This window comes from Trichechus manatus, unplaced genomic scaffold, assembly GCF_000243295.1.
Source record: "Trichechus manatus latirostris isolate Lorelei unplaced genomic scaffold, TriManLat1.0 scaffold00007, whole genome shotgun sequence".
NCBI classification, from domain to species: domain Eukaryota; kingdom Metazoa; phylum Chordata; class Mammalia; order Sirenia; family Trichechidae; genus Trichechus; species Trichechus manatus.
The window spans coordinates 29,251,518-29,272,831 of NW_004443943.1; the positions used below are offsets into that span (position 1 = coordinate 29,251,518).

General features: G+C 43.3%; 1 protein-coding gene across 1 annotated transcript in view; it reads right to left on the bottom strand.

The window, feature by feature from the left end:
* Positions 1–8,007: 8,007 nt before the first annotated feature.
* Positions 8,008–21,314, bottom strand: part of ARL3 (ADP ribosylation factor like GTPase 3) — a 40,206-nt gene continuing 26,899 nt past the window's right edge. The window contains 3 exon segments of the mRNA XM_004370088.3: positions 8,008–8,286; positions 16,697–16,882; positions 20,580–20,630. Coding sequence (XP_004370145.2) covers positions 8,239–8,286; positions 16,697–16,882; positions 20,580–20,630 — 285 coding nt within the window. The 3' untranslated portion in view covers positions 8,008–8,238.

The following is a 21,314-nucleotide window of genomic DNA, read 5'->3' on the forward strand; positions in this document are numbered from 1 at the left end:
ATCTAATAATCTTGACAATTCCATGTGGTAGATGATTATTCTCTCTTTACAGATGAAAAAAAAACTAAGGCATAGAGTGTTCTTACTATGTAGTAGGCACACTCTAGGTATACCTTATTTACACATTTCATTTAAATCTCCCTACCATTTTAGCCCCATTTTGCAGATGAAGAGACAGGGCTCAGAGAGGGTATGTAACTTGATTTATGGATAAGCAAGGATTTAACCGTGGGTCTCTCTGACTCCAGAGACTACACTTTAATTGTACTGCACCGTCTCTTTATTGTGCAGGGAGTCCTGGGTAGGGTTGCCAGATTTAGCAAAACAAAACCAAAAGCCAGTAAGGCCAGTGAAATTTGTATTTCAGATAAACAATGCATTTTTTAAAATATTATAAGTGTTTTCCAAATACTTCATGGGACATACTCATACTAAACATTATTCATTGTTTATCTGAAATTTAAATTTCACTGGGTGTCCTATAATTTATCTGACAACCCTAATCCTGGAGTCTTCCTCCTTCTTTCTTCCCCTGCCTCCAACTCCCCTCTGGTTCTGTCAACAGCTTGCCGTTTAAAGGCAGGGCCCTTTGGGGCCAGCTGTACTGATGTGTCTCTAGACTACTGAAGTGAAGCTGCTGAAGGGGAATCAAGGAGTAGTGAAGAGTTGTGATTCTGGCAGTGAGGGCAACTATTGCAGGGCCAGCCCGTGGGGTTGAACAGCCAAGCTCCTCTGCTCCTGAGGGCAGAGCTCTGGAGCAATGCCAACTCTGCCACCTAGTGTGTGACTTTGGGCAAGTCTTCTCCCCTCTCTGAAAGCCTCTGTAAAAGGAACCAAAAAAAACCAAACCCGTTGCCATCGAGTCAGTTCTGACTCATGGTGACCCCGTGTTACAGAGTAGAACTGCTCCATAAGGTTTTCTTGGCTGTAATCTTTAGGGAAGGAGCCTTGGTGGTGCAGTGGTTAAGTGCTTGACTGCTAACCAGAAGGCTGGTGGCTTGAACCCATCAGCCACTCCGCGGGAGAAAGATGTGGCAGTCTGCTTCTGTAAAGATTACAGCCTTCGAAACCCTATGGGGCTGCTATGAATTGGAACCAACAGCAGTGGGTTTTTTTTTTTTTTAATCTTTAGGGACCACCACTCATCTGTCAGTTTGTTTACTGTGGTGGCCTGAGTGTTGCTGTGATGCTGGAAGCTATGCCACCAGTATTTCAAATACCAGCAGTCACCCATGGTGGACAGGTTTTAGTGGAGCTTCCAGATTAAGACAGACCAGGAAGAAGGACCTGGAGAGCTACTTCTGAAAAAAATTGGCCAGTAAAAACCTTATGGATAGCAGCAGAACACTGTATGATATAGTGCCAGAAGATGAGGCCCTCAGGTTGAAAGGTTCTCAAAATATGATTAGGGAAAGAACTGCTTCCTGAAAGTAGAGTCGTCGACCTTAATGACACAGAAGGAGTAAAGCTTTCGGAACCTTCATTTGCTGATGTGGCATGACTCAAAATGAGAAGAAACAACTGCAAACATCCATTAGTAATTGGAATGTGGAACACATGAAGTATTAATCAAGGAAAATTGGAAGCTGTCAAAAATGGAATGGAACATTTGATTATCAATATCCCTGGCATTAGTGAGCCGAAGTGGACTGGTATTGGTCATTTTGAATTAGACATTCATATGGGCTACTATGCCAGGAATGACAAATTGAAGAGGAACGGCATCACATTCATTGTTAAAAAGAACATTTCAAGATCTATCCTGAAGTACAACTCTGTCAGTGATAGGATCATATCCAAACACCTACAAGGAAGACCAGTTAATATGACTATTATTCAAATTTACACATCAACCACTAATGCCAAAGATGAAGAAACTGAAGATTTTTACCAACTTCTGCGGTCTGAAATTGGTCAAACATGTAATCAAGATGCATTGATAATTATTGCTGATTGGAATGTAAAAATTGGAAACAAGAAGGATCAGTAGTTGGAAAATATGGCCTTGGTGACAGAAACAATGCTAGAGATGGCATGACAGAATTTTGCAAGACCAATAATTTATTCATTGCAGATACCTTTTTTCACCAAAATAAACAGTGGCCATACACGTGGACCTCACCAGATAGAATACACACGAATCAAATCGACTACATCTGTGGAAAGAGACAATGGAGAAGCTCAATATCATTAGAACAAGGCCAGGGGCTGACTACAGAACAGACAATCAATTGCTCATATGCAAGTTCAAGTTGAAGCTGAAGAAAATTAAAACAAGTCCACAAGAGCCAAAATACAACCTTGAGTATATCCCACCTGAATTTAGAGACCATCTCAAGAACACATTTGTGACACATTGAACACTACTGACATTAAGTTGTGGGATAACATTAAGGACATCATACATGAAGAAAGCAAAAGGTCATTAAGGAGACAGGAAAGAAAGAAAAGACCAAAATGGATGTTGCAAGAGACTCTGAAATTTAACTCTTGAATGTAGAGTAGCTAAAGTGAAAGGAAGAAATGAAGTAAAATAACTGAAACAGAAGATTTCAAAGGGCGGCTTCAGAAGCAAAGTAAAAAATTATAATGACATGTGCAAAGGCCTGTAGATAGAAAATCAAAACGGAAGAACGCACTTGGCAATTCTCAAGTTAAAAGAACTGAAGAAAAAATTCAAGCCTCGAGTTGCAATATTGAAGGATTCTATGGGCAAAATGTTGAACGATGCAAGAAGCATCAAAAAAGATGGAAGGAATACACAGTCACTGTACCAAAAAGATTTGGTCGACATTCAACCATTTCAGGAGGTAGCATATGATCAAGAACTGATGGTACTGAAGGAAGAAGTCCAAGCTACACTGAAGGCATTGGAGAAAAACAAGACTACAGGAATTGACAATATCAATTCAGATGTTTCAATTAACAGATGCAATGCTGGAATTGCTTACTCGTGTATGTCAAGAAATTTGGAAGACAGCTACCTGGCCAACCAACTGGAAGAGATCCATATTCATGCCCATTCCAAAGAAAGGTGATCCAACAGAATGAGGAAATTATCAAACAATATCATTAATATCACATGCAAGTAAAATTTTGCTGAAGGTAATTAAAAAACGATTGCAGCAGTACATCGACAAGGAACTGCCAGAACAGTTTTCATAACAAATTATGGATAACACTGCAATGAATGGGAATTCTAGAATACTTAATTGTGCTCATACAGAACCTGTACACAGACCAAGAGGCAGTTGTTCAAACAGAACAAGGGGATATTGTATGGTTTAAAATCAGGAAAGGTGTGCATCAGCACTGTATTCTTTCACCATACTTATTCAATTTGTATGCTGAGCAGATAATCTGAGAAACTGGACTACGTGAAGAAGAACCTGGCATCAGGATTAGAGAAAGTCTCATTAACAACCTGCAATATGCAGATGACACAACCTTGCTCACTGAAAGTGAAGAGGACTTGAAGCACTTGCTGATGAAGATCAAAGACTACAGCCTTCAGTATGCATTACACCTCAATATAAAGAAAACAAAAATCCTCACAACTAAACCAGTTATGATAAATGGAGAGAAAATATTGACATTGTCAAGGATTTTATTTTATTTGGATCAACAATCTACACCCATGGAAGGAGTGGTCAAGAAATTAAATGACACATTGCATTGGGCAAATCTACTGTAAAAGACTGTTAAAATGTTAAGAAGCAAAAATACCACCTCGAGGACTAAGGTGCGCCTGACCCAAGCCATGGTATTTTCAATCACCTCATATGCATGTGAAAGCTGGACAATGAATAAGGAAGACCAAAGAATTGATGCCTCTGAATTACGGTGTTGGTGAAGAATATTGAATATACCATGGACTGCCAGAAGAAGGAACAAATCTGTCTTGGAAGAAGTACAGTCAGAATGTTCCTTGGAAGCGAGGATGGCAAGACTTCATCTCATGTACTTTGGATATGTTATCAGGAGGGACCAGTCCCTGGAGAAGGACATCATCTTTGGTAAAGTAGAGGGTCAGCAAAAAAAAAAGGAAGACCCTCAATGAGATGGATTGACACAGTGGCTGCAACAATGGGCTCAAACATACCTACTATTGCAAAGGTGGCGCAGGACTGGGTAATGTTTCATTCTGTTGTACATAGGGTTGCTATGAGTCGGAACTGACTAGAGGGCATCTAACAACACAACAATCTTTGGGGAAGCAGATCACCAGTCCTGTCCTCCATGGTGCCACTGGGTGGGTTCAGATCACCAACCTTCCTTCAGGTTAGTAGTCAAGTGCAGACTGGGACTTTCTCTGTGAAAGGAAGACCTGCCTTTTTCTTGTCTGTGGGGCTGCACCCAAGCAAAGGATGGTACAAAATCTATGGTAGTGCTGCTGTGAGGACAGAAGACACCAACACCAGGGACAGGGAGCCCCAAGGGGGCAGTGCTGGCCAGAGGAGATCCATGGTGTGGAGGGGTGTGCTGGAGGAGTACTGAGAATGCTGGTGGCTGAGACTGCCTGCTGGGAAAGGGGCACTATCTTTGACCTCCAGAGGTGGCAGCCTGTGTTCAGACCCAGCTACCAGCCCCATCGGCACTTAATGACTGTGATCTTGGGCAAATTCCTTAACTGAGGCAAGTGCCTCAGTTTCCTCAACTGTAAAGTGGGACTAGTGCTGCCCCATGTTGTATACAAAGTGCCTGGTATGTAGGAGGAACTTGATGAAGGGGCCCTCGTAGCACAGCGGTTAAGTGCTCGGCTCCTAACCGAAAGGTCAGCTTTTTGAACCTACCAGTCACTTTGTGGGAGAAAGATGTGGCAGTCTACTTCCATAAACGTTACAGCCTTGGAAACCATTGGGGCAGTTCTACTCTGTCTTACAGAGTTGCTATAAGTCTGAATTGACTCGATGGCAATAGCTGTTTTTTTTTTTTTTTTTTTTTGGTTATTGTTGTTGGGACTCATATCCTACTGGAAAAACACCTTCAGGAAAGCTAACCTCTGAAAGGACAAACACATCTCAGGCCCTCTCCCAGCTTCGGTAAAGAGCACAGCACACTCCAAGCTGCTTCATTTCAGCTGAATTTTATTTGTCGGATTTTTGACAGACATCTAAATTATACATTGAGTTTTCCACATGACCAAACACCACATCCCTTCCTTTGATTATCATTTTCAAAAGGGACTGTAAAAAAAGAACCTTTCGATGGATCAGACTGAACCCTGAAACCACATGGAGCGCAGAGCTAAAAATAAAAGGAACTAAGCACTGGTCCCTGAGAAGGGAAGGAAAGAGAAATCAAAGCAAACTCTGACAGGAATTCAGGGACGAGTCCTGGCGAGGGTGACATGGTGTCACCCTCCAGGCCAGGCCGGATAAGGAGCGGCTGACAGTGAGGGTGGGGCACAGAGTGGCATAAAAATAGCCACCACTTTAGCCCAGAGGGGAATAAAGAAATTTGTTAAAAAGTCAGGAGGGAGAGCAGTGGAGACCAGGGAGGCAGGAAAGGGGGCAGTGCTGCGTCCTCCCAGCTGCGGTGGGAGCTGTGGGCTCCTTTGACCCTGGCATAACGCTTCTAACCGCCGGCATAATCGCTGACTTTCAGCTGTGCACCAACATGTTCCCCAGCTCAGCCCACATCAATGACACCCTTGTTTCCATAGTAACCAAGGGAGAGTGAAGGGGAAAGGGTGTGCTGCACTGGGCGCAGGGAATCCAGCCCAAAGGAGCTGCGTGGGGTCGGGAGGAGCCGGCAGGGAGCAGGGGAGGGGAAGGAGTCGTTTTTCCCACAACTGGTTTGAGCACAACATCACAGGCCCTGTCCCAGGCCTTGCCTGCCCTCTGGCCCCCAACCTCCCGCCTCCCACACTCACATGCAATCGTGCGCAGGGCGAAAGTCTTACCGAGACTTGACTTATTGGGGGTGGGAGGGAGGATGGGGAAAGGGTTATCTCCTTTCTAGCTTCAAGTTCTGTCTTCTGGTCGTGGCCACAGGGGGTGGGGGTGGGACTGGGGAGAGGAAAAGGGACTTAAAAGCATTTTGTTTTTACAAATGGGAGCTTTCAAACTCTGCATTTTTCAGGCTTCTCTCATCTGCCCCCTGAGCCCCGGGAGGGGTTCAATAGGGCTCCAAGGGAAGATGAAAGCTTGTGACATCCACAATGTCTTTGTGTCTCTTTCGCTGAAAAGCAAATCTGAACATGTTCAGAGGCTGTTAGCAGAGGAGGGCAAGTGGCTTCTGCCCACTAGCTGAGGTCTGGGGAGGGCTCTTTAAAACAGTTCCCTAAGTTGGTGGTAAAAGAACAAAAATCTTTTATACACTAGCCACTGCCACAGTCAAAGTTGCACACTGCAGTGTTCCCAAACTGCAGACCTCCAGGCAGGCATTTCGCCCCTCAGATAGCATCCCTGGGTCATTATATTGAGGGAAAAGCAATTTTCAAGTGCTAGAGTCCAATATGCAGTCTGGTAGAAGGGGGGTTTCTCATTCCCTATAATTCAGTTTTGCCCCTGTTCAAAGCTAGGGAGGAGCCCGGCTGAGCCTGAGAAGCCAGTAGAGGATACAGGGAGCTACTAGTTCAGTGGTTTAAGAACCTCACCTTTTGTTTTACAAGTCCTTACTGGTCTGTCCACAGCAACTCCAGGGCACCTTTTCATGTCTGGCTTTGTGAATGACCTTCACCCCAGACCACCTTTGAAAATGGCCATGCTTCAGTCCCACCCGCAGGACTCTTGTCCAGAAAAAGCTGGCTCCGAGGGCCAGGGGCTGGAGAGGCTGAAGTGGTCTGCTCACGTGCCTTGGTGGGCTTTGGCAGGGCTAACTCCCAGGATGAGAAGGCAGCTGGCCTCCTGGGCCCCGCCAGGCACTGGACAGTCTCTTAATCATTCTCTGAAAACCTCTGCACTAGGGCACCAGAACAGGGTTTAATTCAGGAGCCAGGGGATGCTCTGGCTTGCTTTCCCATGTTTGAAGCTGGGGATTTCTTTAGATTCAGGGAAACAAGCTCCTTTTGCAACACGGGGCAGAAGTCTCTGCCATTCCTTTCCAACAGAGGACATATTTTGCTGGAGAGAGGCAGAGGGGGCCAGCAGCCGGGGTGACTCTGGCTCCCTGGACATGACCCCTGGCCTCATACACACCCCCATTGTCTCCAGCAGCAAACCCTCTCTACCGGGGTTCAACACACCCAACAAAGTTGCCAGCTCTGTAAAAATTGATCTCTTCTAAAAATCGATCTGCCTGGCTTTTCTCGAAAGAGCAGGTTCATGGTAAAGCTGCATTTATTTTTAAAATCTGATAGCGGCAGCCTATTGTGATCATTTAAACACAGAATTCTTTGAGCTTTAGAAATCCCTTCTATAGGACGGCCTGGAGAAGGCAGCTAATCTCAGCCTCGGCTGCTCCCTGCTTCACTGAACTGGAGAAAGCCTGTTTACGCTAGACTGAGCCCTCCATGTGAGAGGGCTTTTTAAGGACCTTGTAATTTTTCTGGAATTAAACCTCCCACCTCTCCTTACATTCCAGATGTCATTACAGTCAAAAGTCATAAGAATTTGCTTCCCTGTGTGGTGGGTTGAGGGGGCTGGGGCTGGAGTATAGTTCTGTAGTGACTTGTTTGCAAGAAAGGATTCTCCCCGCCCTGTCCAAAGGGTGAGGATTACATACACAGTCTGCTACCTGCATGACAAGATGGTTTAATCATCTGCTATTCCTCCCCTCCCCCACCAGCAGCTTCACACTGGATGGACTGAAGCCCAGCTCACCTGGTGATGGTAAAAATCACCAAGCAGCACGGGCAAACATGTCTGTGGTTTCAAAGCCACAGGGGGAATGTAAGGGACAGGTCAGTAAATAAATGAACTCTGCTTCCTCTTTTTCTCTCCTTTTTTTTTTTTGAAAGAAAAAAAGCCTGCTGGAATTGTCTAAACTGCAATGCAATCTCTTGCTCATTTAAAAGATCTCATTTTCTAATCATGTGCTTTGAGACATTTAATACTATTTCAATTATGCAGAGGAAATACTATAATTCCTTTATTTGAAAAATGATACTGAACCTCAGAGATCAGTTAAACCTACTGCTGGAATGGGGATTCTCTTTAAACTGTGCTGTTCCTTCTCTTCAAACAGCTGTAGCTGTACACAGATGGAAAAACATTTGGTCAGAAAGCAGCAAATTAGTGTTTTTCAGGGCAGAATTCGGCTCCTGCAGCTCCTACGTCTCCATTCGTCTAGATTTTATTTCTTCTTTGCATTGACATTTTTGCAGACCCAGTTCATGCCGTCCTTGCGGGGGAAGGGGCAGAGAAAGGCAGTGTTAGTTGTAGGAAAGGCACATGCTTGAGCCTCCCTCCAGGGCCACCAGCTCTAGGGAGTTTTTGGGCTTGAGGGCCCCACCTGGGTGACAAGGAGAAGGGAGCTGTGGGGGAGAGTGCCCAGTGTCTGAACCTGAGATGGGTCCTCAGAAACACCCTCTGAAAAAATAAACACATCTGCCTGGATCCAAGGCCGGACTAAGGAGCTATCAGGAAGATTCCAGCCATTTTTGGCTTTTTCTAAAAGCTGACCTTTGCTGGGGCATTAAATTCAATAAGCCACCCTTCTGGTGGCCTGGTGTGTTTACAGTGTGACAGTGTACACTTGGGGTTAAATTAAATTTCTTCTTGGAAAAACAAACCAACCGCAGTGTGTGTTACTAGACACACACTGAGCAATGTGCATTTATCCCTCTTTGAGCAGAGCAGCACTACAGATCCCTCTAAGAGGGCCTAGCCGGGCTCTTGTAGCTTTAAGCAGAGGGAACTGCGGAGAAGGTTCCCTTAAAGGCACAGTGACCTTGAAAGTGTCCTCTCCTAGAAGGCTGGAGAGGGACAGAGGTAAAAACCACACAATGCCTACAGCCACCTGGCAGGTGGCATGCTTTCTCCTGATGCCAGGCCTGTCAGCAATGACCTCCTTTTCAACCTCCTTTGGAGCCACACCTGAATGCTCTCCCTGTCCCCAGAGTCCTCCCCCCTGCCACCTTCAGGGGTAGCAGGGTAGCTTCAGAAGCCCAGAATAGAACCAGAGTCCCTTCCTTCACATCTGCAACACATGTTCGCCGAGGCCCCGGTTGGACTTGCACATGTCAAAGAGTCCATGACATGCGGAGTCCCACATTCCCTGTGACCACGAAGCGAGCTGCTGAACCAGAACAGCTGAGACAGCTTAAAGTAATAAATATCAGCTGACAGCCTTGGCCATTCGGAACATTAATCCCATAAACAATACATCACTGCATAACAACCAGCAGGCACTCTATCTCCTGGCTAATCTCACCATAACCTGAATTTACAGTGATTAAAACTCCGCCAGTTGCCATCAGAATACTTGGGCGGGAGACAGATAATCTGACAGCTGTCCCAGAGTGGACCCTATGACATTTGCCAAGATGAGGCTGGCTGTGGCCGAAAGCCCAAAGGTGGAGAGCACCTGGCAGCGGTGGGGGAAAGGGTGAGGAATGCCAAGGTGGGAGAAAGGCGGACTCCACATGCATCTCCAATTACATCTGGGTCAGCTACTTGCTCTGAAAAGCTGAGGCCAATTTTAAGACCACTTTATGAAAAGGATTAATTTAAAGAGGAGCATGTTTAATTTTAATAGCTAATTGGTTTCCAGGAAAAAAACGATCCCCTGCCAGGAGACAAAAAAGATTTTACAAATAAAAGAGGGATGAATAAGATAGCCATCTTCTCTTTGCCTGTGAAGCTGAATAGCTCAGCACTTAAGTGGCACTTCTCATCTTCAGGAACCCACACAAACACCATCAAAGGTGCACACCTCAATATTTTCTCCTTTAAGAAGATTCGCACTATTTTATCAAACCAGCTTCTCGGAGAAATCAACAACAGTGTTCCCACACTACATGAATACCATCTTTTTTTTGTTTCATAGCTGATTATGGAGGGAGGTTTTCCTTCATTATATGTAATGGAACATGAATGCAAGCAAAGAGATAGGAAAAATATTTACTCAGCTGCAGGAACCCACAGCAGAAGGTAAAGGGTGAGGGGTAGCTTTATCCTGGGTATCTGTTATGGAGGCAGAGGGGGGTTTAAACAGTGGAGCCCTGCTGAGGGGCAGTGTGTTTCTCCACATGTCTGTGAGCCTGCGGTGGCAGAGCCCTTCCAGGCTCAGTCTGGCCAACAGAGGGCGCTCAGAGGTCAGCACCCACCAGCGGCCATGTCAGCCCCTGGGCCTCTGCAGCTGCCGCCTGCAACCTGAAGGAGAAGTGTGGGAAGATGGAGAATTGATAGGGGGCTTGAGGAGGTCCCTCCTATCTGAAGTGCCCAGGGGCTCCTGGGGGGTTGTCCCTTTCTCGTTAGTATCCAGAGAACCTGAGCTGGGCGTGGGAGGTGGGAAGGTGGGCAGAGTCACAGGTCCTAATACTTCTTAAATCAGGGGCAAGCTTTGCCAAGTTGCCCACTGGAAAGGAAAGGCAATAGTGTTGTCCAAGATCCCTGAGGAGAGGACTTGCTTGAGGTTGTATTCATAGAACCTAGCATGGCATCTGGCCTACAGCAGATACTTAATTTTTATTTGTTAAATTAATAATAACAGCTAACACCTGAGGCCTCACTATGAGTCTAGCACAGTTTTAAGCACTTTGCACAAATTATTTAATCCTTACAACCCGGTGAAGTAGGTACTATTATTATTTCCATTTTACAGATAAGGAAATTGAAAGCACAGAAAGGTTAAATAATTCTCCCAAGGCCACCTACCTAAAAGTGGCAGAGGTGGGATATGAACCCAGGCAATCTAGATCCAGAATCCATGCTCTTTAACCATTTACCCTTTCTCCATGAGAAAGGGGGAAGAGCTCTGCCTCAAGCTTGAGGAGGAGCTGGGAATCACCCTGAAGTTGGGAAAGGCAGCAATTCCAGTTTTTTCTTCATTATGACTTTCTGTTGAATTACAGGGCATAGACTGGGGTAGCCCCACAGCCCAGCACCCTCCATGACTTGGCTGCAGCTCTGAAAGCTCCAGAGGCTGTGTCTGGCCACTCAACCTCAAGATTTCTGGGCTACTTGTGGAAGGCTGGCTGCTGGATCCCAGCATATTAACTACCCACCAGGACCACCGTCTCCAGTGGAAACTCTACATTTAGAGATGGCATGTGTAAAAGAAGGAACTTTTTACCTCTCCTCTTATGTTTAAATTAATGTTCCATACTACCCTTGCCTTATCTGGCAAGGTTTTGTTTTTTTTTTTAAACAGATGACTGAGAAAAGGTGATCTCTTACTTGAAATAGGTTACTGCTCTGACTCCAACAGAAGGAAATGAACTCATAGGTTTGTTTAATGGTTGAACCTTTATTGTTAAAAACTGGTTTGACCAATTTTCTGCACATTTGATCTTCATTATGGGGATGACAATCTTATGGTATGAATAGTTCTCCCTTTCTGCCCCACTCCACCTTCCCCTAGCCAATTGTGCTGAAACTGAATTTGAATTGATTAGCTTCAATTCAATAATAGAGACTAAAGAGAAACCTCAAATCTGAAACTCTGGGCTTTATTTGGCCTCACGAGGAGGAAATAAATTTTTACCATGTCACAATATCATTCCTTACTATAACCACTGGGAAAAATATAAGGCTGCCCGTAACCATATGGGTGGGAACCTACTAATGACAGATCTCTACCTTTCAGAATTGAAGGCACGATGCTTCCTTTATGGAAGGACTGGTCTCTTACTGCACTGCTCTTTTTAATCTGATCTTCCTACAATGCATCCATCACTGCTCTATGGTTGGAAGGAAGCAGTGGCAGCCATGGTTGGGTGGGCCTGGTTTTTAAAGCCATGAAGACTATGCGGTCACATCCGTAATCGCTTTAAGATGATGAGGAGCTCAGACCCTTGCTGAGCAATGTGGCCTATCCCATTGTGTCATTAGGCCCCCAGGGTCAAGGAGCAGCTGGATACAGCATATGTAAAATACTGCTTGTTAGTAATATTTTTTATGGGCACTGCACCAGAGGTAGCAAAACTGCATGTCCCGAACTTGCTTTCTTAGTCTACCAAAATGTTTGAAAATTTAAAAATAGGTGAGGTCTGACTTGCAGATAAGCAGTTCCATGCACATATGGAGACAATCGCAAGGGATGCCAAGCCTAGAAAGAAGTGGTAAATGTAATTTTTTTTTAATAATGAAATTCTGTTGGGATTTTAAGGGTAAAGTCCCCTAGGTCAAGGAAAAAGAAACAGAAACAAGAAACTGTGGGCAAGTGAATGTTCAATGTTCATCTGCAAGGCTGACTCTGAAGTCTAGCTCCCATATCAGTGTTTGGACTGCTAATGGTCCTTTCTAGGTAAGTGAGACCACTGTGAACTGGATCATTGCTCTTGTTGGTGGATGAAAGAGAAGCCATGTGGGATAGATGTAAAAAGAAAACGTGAGCAAGAGGTGGTGGCACGGAAAGCAGTACACAGGAGAGTTTCTGCTAGTTCACAGCTGCTGGTTTAGGCAGGTCTCTGTTATGACTAGGCTACAGACCAGGTTAAAATTGCTGATCTCTGCTTTGAAAGGCAATTCAAATCTAATACAATTTTAATTACACGCACATATACACACGATGTGTTAGAGAGAAAATGTCTTAAAACACCTGAAACTACAACAGCAAAGAGATCTGTGGTTTGGGGTTCAAATTCGGGTCTGTAATGGAAGAGGGACTGATTTCTCTGTACCTCTCTCTGGCTCTAAGCCAGATCCTTTGCTCACTATTTGCTAGGCACCCAAGTGAAAAGAAAAGAACACGAGTCCCTGGGCTAAATGTTAGATACTAGGAGAGGCCCTAGCAACCCTGGCCTGGCCACAAGGGCACAGAGGGAGACTTCCTCCATGTTTATAAGGGAGTCTGGCTGAGGAAGTTTTAGGTTATCCCTTGCAGACATTTTTCAGTTCTCTTCTTTCTGTCTTCATCTACTTGACATAATTGGGTCTCTTCTGATCACTGCTCTGGACTATGGGCCTCTCAGCAGGACAGAGCTTCCAAGATTGATGTTCTCCTTCAGCTTCTTGTGCCTTTTACCTATTCTGTGCTCTTGACAGTTTCCCATGAAAATCTGCTTTAATTATATGATGGGCCTGCCTCCTAGGCATCATCAATCAGGCAAAGAAAGACCCGTTCTGAACTCTCCAGAAGCCCTCAAAAGTCCATTTCTACAACCAGAACAGGGGCTGTTGAACAACACATGGTATTGCCTTTCCTTGTAAGGACTGCATATATTTGCCTGCAGAACATTAGGCGGAACAAAACCCTGAAATCCCAGGAATCAGAAGTCCCAGTCCACAGAGGGGCAGAACTCACCACTGAACTAATATGTGGCTCCTTCCATGGCTCACCCACCCACGGGTGCTTGTTATTTATCATTATGAGACAGGTCTCCTCAAACACATTTTGATTAAACACACACACAGTGTAAATAGAGACACTGTCTTTCAACACCCGAAACTGTAACAGAAATTCCAGGTCTTTTTTTTTCAGCCTCTGCACATTTTCTTTTAGGGTCATGTGAGCTGTGGTAACCAGATGTTATCTGACCCATTGGGTGTTGGATCATTTTGACAGCTTTGCCTATTATGGACCAACTTTTGGGGGGGGGGGTGGGAAGAGGGTGAAATAGGAGTTTAGGGAACTTTAGTATTTATTACCCATTATCTATGTCTGAAAGTGAACCCCAAACAATTAGTCCTATGGACAATTTCTGATGAAGTCTTTAATTTTTTTTAGGAACACTTTGAGCCTTAATTAATATGAATCATTAAAGGCCTGTACTTCAACTAAGCAAGCAGGAATTCCATTTAAGTGACTCTTTTTAAAGTGAAAACCAAGAAACTGGCTAAGTGGGCAAGAGCTTAGGTCAAGGTATTACCTGAGGGAGGGACACGGTCAATCAGTGTCTCACAGTGAAAAGGTTTCCACAGATAAACTCCACACCCTTTCTCCATTCCCCAAAGGTTACCATTAAAGGACAATAGATAGCAGATTCCCTTCTTAATTAACATTTTTATTAAATAACCCATTTCAAATAATGGTTAAATTCGCTAAATTTATATCACTCTATTAACCATAATCTAATCTCATTAACCTTGAAATCCCAGTCTTAACTACCCAATTCTATACACCATGGTACTATCTACTAAACTAGTTAAATGACCTTCAAACTATTTCTCCTCCATATAAAATCACTTTTTTTTTTTTGCTCATAATTCTTTGTTGGATTTCTTGTGATACCATTTCCTGTGAACTTCGTTGCTGAAGGTCCCTGATCTGAGAACTTTCTTATCGAAATCAAACCATACTTAATACTCTCACTTGATTCAAATTGGTTGATTTTAAAGCCCTCCCCTGCCTACCCGCTAACTGCCTGCAAGCTCACTGCCTCTTTTTTGGCCTGAAGATCCTGTGACTTAAAAAGCACTGCATTTCTACGGTAGTTACATAGCCAGGAACAGAGAGCTTTACTTCCCTAATCACAGCTGGACAGGGGTGGGTGGGATGGGGGTTGCGCAGAAAACAAGGGCTTCCTTCCTACCTCCAGGCCCCTCTGCAGCAGTGCCCTTGATTTTAATGCCACTACTCTAAATACCGATTCTAGATAACTCTAGTCCTTTTTTCTTACATCCCTGAGGCTGGCTGAAGAAACAAGAGCTTCACTGTTAATCCCAGCTTTGCTTTTTCTTCCTTTTGACACTCTGGCCAAATAAAAAAAGATTACAGAGCTATCAATTCCCACTTTCTTATGAGGAGATACCCAAAATGCATGTGTGTATTTATGTATTTATTTATATATAACCTTACCCTCATAGCGGTAACCTCAAGATGTTTTCTATTTTCTATATTTGTGTTCTAAACTAGAGGCAAAGTCCTCCTGCTGAAGTTGTTTATAGAAACACAAGAAAAAGCTATTCTCTTCTCCTGGGCCTCCTCCTCACAAAAAAAACCTTAGGCCTCATATGGAGTGGGCAAGAAGAAAGAACTTTTTACTATATATAATTTATAATTTAACTTCATATATTTTTATATGATTAACAGTGGGAATATATTACTTTTATAATAAGAATCTAGGAAGGAAGGAAGAAAGGGAGGTAGGACGGAGGAAGAAAGGAAAAAAAATAAGGCTTAAAAAAACTCTCCCAAACCTAAACCTCACAGAGACATACAGAGCTCCAGAATTCATTTTGGGGATGTAGATGAGGTAATCGTTGGCTAGTTAGGTGGCCCCCACAACACATACACATGCATGAAGGCTTCTGAGGGTGCAGGTGTTGAACAGTCTGGAAGGGGGGGCGCTTTTCTTGTGCCAACTGGTCTGCCTTCAGACTCAGAGCCCAAGCACAGAAGGAGGCCTGAGCTGCTTATGTAGCAAAAAGCAGAAAACCAAGCAGCAAACCCAGTGGAAAAACTGAGATAATTCTAGGAAGTGATTATTTGCTTGAGAAAAGTCATCAGGTAGCTTTAAGACAAATCCATGTGAAGTGTCTTAAGACAGAGGGAAGAAGAATACTAGAAGGGAAATGAAAACAGGCTGCAGGACAATGATCAAGAATCAAATCTCAGGCTCATATCCTAACATGCTAGGTTCAGAGAAAAGCAAACCGGTTGTGCCATTAGAGACACATGCCATATGGCAATGAGGGGAGATACAATTTCTTTAGATGTTCCCCACAGCATCCTAGAGCAGCACTGTCCAGTTCTCACAGCTCTGTGTCACACTCCTGGCAGGTATACCAGATATTTAAAATGAGACATGTGGAGCATGTCTGGGGCTTCAGAATAAAGAAATAGTCCTAGAGGGATTACTCCAGAGTGTCAACTGATTTGAGGCTGCTTGAAGCATTGGAGTTGAAACTGCTTATCATTCTTTGAGGATACAGCCTCTTGGGTATCTGGGATACAACCATTTTCTGCCCTAAATTAATATCAAATGAGGGGCAGTCTGCTCTTCCGGTATACAGCTGCTCAGTACAAAGCTTGGGCTTTCTGTCAGCAGAAGCCTCCCACTGGGAAACCAACCTAAAGTAGCAGGAAACAGATAACAACCCTGAGGGCAGTGGAGATAACCAACCGAAAAAAACAAAAACAGTGCTAGGATAAGGAGTGTTTATGGTTACTTTGGAGCCCTGGTGGCACAGTGGTTAAGAGCTTAGCTGTTAACCAAAAGGTCTGCAGTTGGAATTCACCAGCCGCTCCTTGGAAACCCTATGGGGCAGTTCTACTCTGACCTACAGGGTCACTATGAGTCAGAATCGACTTGATGGCAGTGGGTTTTTTTGATTACTTTGGGAATACAGGTATTTAGTATCCATAATATTAGACACAACACAAAACCCCAACTCAATCATCAAAGAATCTTAGAGTTAGAAAGGATCTTCCAGGTCTTCTGTTCTGACCTCCTATTCAATAGGGAAAGCTTGTTGTTTGTGTGGGGTGGTTTATCTGTGTCTTTCCAGGAACAGTTAATGATATCCGATTGATTGTGAAGTAGAAAAGAAAAGAACCTTGCCCTTCATATCCTGGAATGGCTTATCTGCCAATCAAAGGCTATTTGTTTCATACCTTTTTCTATCTAGATCAGCCCAGCCAATCAGAAAGACCACCCTGGGTGGCTGCCATGTTGCCTGGTAATCAAGCCCTTCTGTAGTCTCACCTGAACGCCCTCTCCTGTGAGAGCTGAGCAAGATTGGATCTGCCAGACTCGGTCACGGATGGTGTGCAGGTTCAATCCTTCCGCAATTTCAGAGGCAGGGGCTGCCGTGAGCAAATCCTGCTTATTAGCAAAGACGAGCACTGGCACACAACTCAGTTTTTCTTCCTCCAGTAATTCAGCTAGCTCCTGGATCATTTTGGGGAGGGAAAGCGAGGGAAGGATGAAAATCTGTGATATTTAACCATGTATCTCTAATTAGAAAAAACAAAACAGTTAAGCTGATCAACTAGCAACTTTCAAGAGCAGTGGAAGAATCCCCTGGCAGACTCCTGGGCCCATCCTAGAGATGTTGACTTTGGAAAGTCTGAGCTGGGGCCCAAGTATCTGCCTTTTTAACCAGCTCCCCAGGTAATTCTGCTTTAGGTGATTCGCTAATCATACTTTGAGAAACCCTGTTCAAGGAAGAATACAAGTAGTAGTTAGAGATTCAATACTTACTAAAGGTTATTATCTGTAAATAACCTTCTCTCTACAGATATATGTATATAAAGAGTCCCTGGATGGTGCAAATGGTTAAGCACTGGACTACTAATCAAAAGGTTGGCAGTTCACACCCACCCAGAGGCGCCCTGGAAGTCAGGCCTGGTGATCTGCTTCTGAAAGGTCACAGCCTTGAAAATCCTATGCAGCAGTTCTACTCTGCACACATGGGGTTGCTATAAGTTGGAATCAACTTGACGGCAACTGGCAACAACATATGCATGTGTGTGTACACACACACGTATATATACACTGAATTTAAACTGAAAATGACTATTGCTTTAGAGCTATGATTCCATTTCATCAATCTCTACCTGCAAGATATTTATGCACATGCATTACACTTCACCAAACTCACATCCTAAAATAACTGTATTAGTTCATCTGGCAAGGTCCCTGATTTTTAGGTTATGGGTTGGGGTCTAAATTCTATGTTGAATCTGTCTGCAATAAGTACAGGAAACAGTATGTTGTTGTTGTTAGGTGCCATCGAGTTGGTTCCGACTCATAGTGACCCTATGTACAACAGAACACAACACTGCCTGGTCCTGTATCATCCTCACAATCATTGGGATGCTTGCGCCCAATGTTGCAGCCACTGTGTCAATCCATCTTGTTGAGGGTCTTCCTTGTTTTCATTAGCGCTTTACTTTACCAAGCATGATGTCCTTCTCCAGGGACTGATCCCTCCTGATAACACGTCCAAAGTATGTGAGACGTAGTCTCCCCATCCTTGCTTCTAAGGAGCATTCTGGCTGTATGTCTTCCAAGACAGGTTTGTTTGTTTTTCTGGCAGTCCATGGTATATTCAATATTCAACACCACAATTCAAAGGTGTCAATTCTTCTTCCATCTTCCTTATTCATTGTCCAGCTTTCGCATGCATATGAGGCTATTGAAAACACCATGGCTTGGGTCAGGCACACCTTAGTCTTCAAGGTGACATCTTTGCTTTTCAACACTTTAAAGAGGTCTTTTGCAGCAGACTTGCCCAATGCAATGCATCTTTTGATTTCTTGACTGCTGCTTCCATGGGTGTTGATTGTGGATCCAAGTAAAATGAAATCCTTGACAATTTCAATCTTTTCTTCATTTATTATGATGTTGCTTATTGGTCCAGTTGTGAGGATTTTTGTTTTCTTTATGTTGAGGTATAATCCATACTGAAGGCTGTGGTCTCTGTTCTTCATCAGGAAGTTCTTAAAGTCCTCTTCACTCTCAGCAAGCAAGGTTGTGTCATCTGCACATCTCAGGTTGTTAATGAGTCTTCCTCTAATCCTGATGCCCCGTTCTTCTTCATATAGTCCAGCTTCTCGGATTATTTGTTCAGCATATAGATTGAATATATGAAAGGATACAACCCTGACACACACTTTTCCTGACTTTAAACCAAGCAATATCCCCTTGTTCTATTCGAACGACTGCCTCTTGATCTATGTACAGGTTCCTCATGAGCACAATTAAGTGTTCTGGAATTCCCATTCTTCACAATGTTATCCATTATTTCTTATGATTCACACAGTCAAATACCTTTCCATAGTCAATAAAACACAGATAAACATCTTTCTGGTATTCTCTGCTTTCAGCCAGGATCCATCTGACATCAGCAATGATATTCCTTGTTCCACGTCCTCTTCTGAACCTGGCTTGAATTTCTGACAGTTCTCTGTTGATATACTGCTGCAGCCACTTTTGAATGATCTTCGGCAAAATTTTACTTGCGTGTGATATTAATGATATTGTTTGATAATTTCTGCACTCGGTTGGATCACCTTTCTTGGGAATAGGCATAAATATAGATCTCCTCCAGCTGGTTGGCCAGGTAGCTGTCTTCCAAATTTCTTGGCATAGATGAGTGAGCACTTCAGTGCTGCATCCATTTGTTGAAACATCTCAACAACTGGTATTCCATCAATTCCTGGAGACTTGGTTTTTTGCCAATGATTTCAGTGAAGCTTGGACCTCTTCCTTCAGTACCATTGGTTCCTGATCATATACTACCTTCTGAAATGGTTGAATGTCTACCAATTCTTTTTGATATAGTAACTTTGTGTATTTCTTCCATCTTCTTTTAATGCTTCCTGTGTTATTTTTTTGCTGTAGAATCCATCAATATTGCAACTCAAGGCTTGAATTTTTTCTTCAGTTCTTTCAGCTTGAGAAATGCCGAACGTGTTCTCTCCTTTTGCTTTTCTACCTCCAGGTCTTTGCACATGTCATTATAATACTTTACTTTGTCTTCTCAAGCCATCATTTGAAATCTTCTGTTCAGCTCTTTTACTTCATCATCTCTTCCTTTCGCTTTAACTACTTGATGTTCAACAGCAAGTTTCAGAGTCTCTTCTGACATCCATTTTGGTCTTTTCTTTCTTACTTACTTACCTAAATGACAAGCCCCACCTCTTCCTCGTTAAACTCACATTTTAGCTACTTAAAACATATGGGCTCTCAAAGAGAACTGGATGGTTCAAGAGGCAGGTGATGACATGTGACACCCTTCACATTCAAGTTCATGTTTAACATTGGCTCACGGAGTGATGATTCAGGAATCCTCAGGGTATGGAAGGGAGATAGGCTGTCTCCCGGAGTCTGGAGAGTTTTCAATCTAATTTCCAGGAAAAAGGAACATAAACATGGTGACTGCTACCTTGGAAGGTCACCTGTGGTAGTTTGGGACACAAACCAAGGACTCCACAGTGAGATTTAAGCACTTTTCTCCAAAGAGGTCCACTCTAATTCTTGCTTCTTCTATCAGTGTACCAAGTCTGGGTAAAATGGTCTATGCCCATTGCTTCTCTACTTAATAATCGTGTACAACAATCATATAGTGGAATCATGTTGACATGCACCCTGTATTTGAGACCATATTTGGGTTCAAGCTATACCTTATCTCCTGGCTTGAAAACAAGAGCAGCTTAGTCTTGGCTTGTACATTTCTTCCCATCCCTTTGAGTTTGTACACCTTGATCAATTAACTTTGTATTGAAAAATGTAAGTAGAAATGATAAGTGAATTGTTCCTGGGGATTCATTTCTAGGTAGCCTGGGGAAAAAAAAAAAAACCTGAAGAGCTTTTAGGCATGAGGCTAAGTTCCATTTGCTTATGTCTTGATAATTTAATTTGATTAAAGTTAAAAAGCTTTAATTAAAAAAAAAAAAGTTTCATGGACTCTCAACTAATTTCCTTTTAGGCAACTGGTATTTTTGACAACTTGCCAGAATGACTATCTTGTCTGAACTGCTAAGGCTAAACAAAAAATAGCCCCCTCACTCTCGCATATTTACAAGGCAGATTAACGAATACCCAGTTATTTGGGAAATATCTTGACAGAAGAATTATTTACCTGACCCGTCTCTTCGAATCTTTTTCTGTCTGCACTGTCAATTACATATATCTGTAAAGGAAAAGAAGGAGGTTACTTCAATAAGCAGATATGAAAAAACATATGGCTACTTCCACCAAAGGAGCAGCAGGTAATCTCAAATCAGCAAATTTCAGATTAACACGGAGTATAGAAATTGAGCTGGCAACTCTTATCTATGGAATAAACAAATTAATTAATTAATTGGGGATGTCTAAAAAATACCTCTAACAACACTCCAAAGACTATGAAGTCAGAACAGTCAAGGTGGGATAAAAATAGCTACTTTTTTTTTTTTTAATTTTGCTTTAAGTGAAAGTTTACAATTCAAGTTAGTCTCTCATATAAAAATTTATACATACTTTGTTATGTGACCCTAGTTGCTCTCCCTATACTGTGATAGCACACTCCTCCTTTCCACCCCAGATTTCCCACGTCCACTCAACCAGCTCCTGATCCTCTCTGCCTTCTCATCTCACCTCCAGACAGAAGCTGCCCATTTAGTCTCATGTATCTACTTGAGCTAAGAAGCACACTCTTCATGAGTATCCTTTTACGTGCCATAGTCCAGTCTGATCTTTGTCTGAAGAGTTGGCCTCAGGAATGGTTTCAGTTTTGGGCTAACCGAGAGCCCAGGGGCCATGTCTTCTGGGGTCCCTCCAGTCTCAAACCATTAAGTCTGGTCTTTTTACAAGAATTTGAGTTCTGCACCCCACT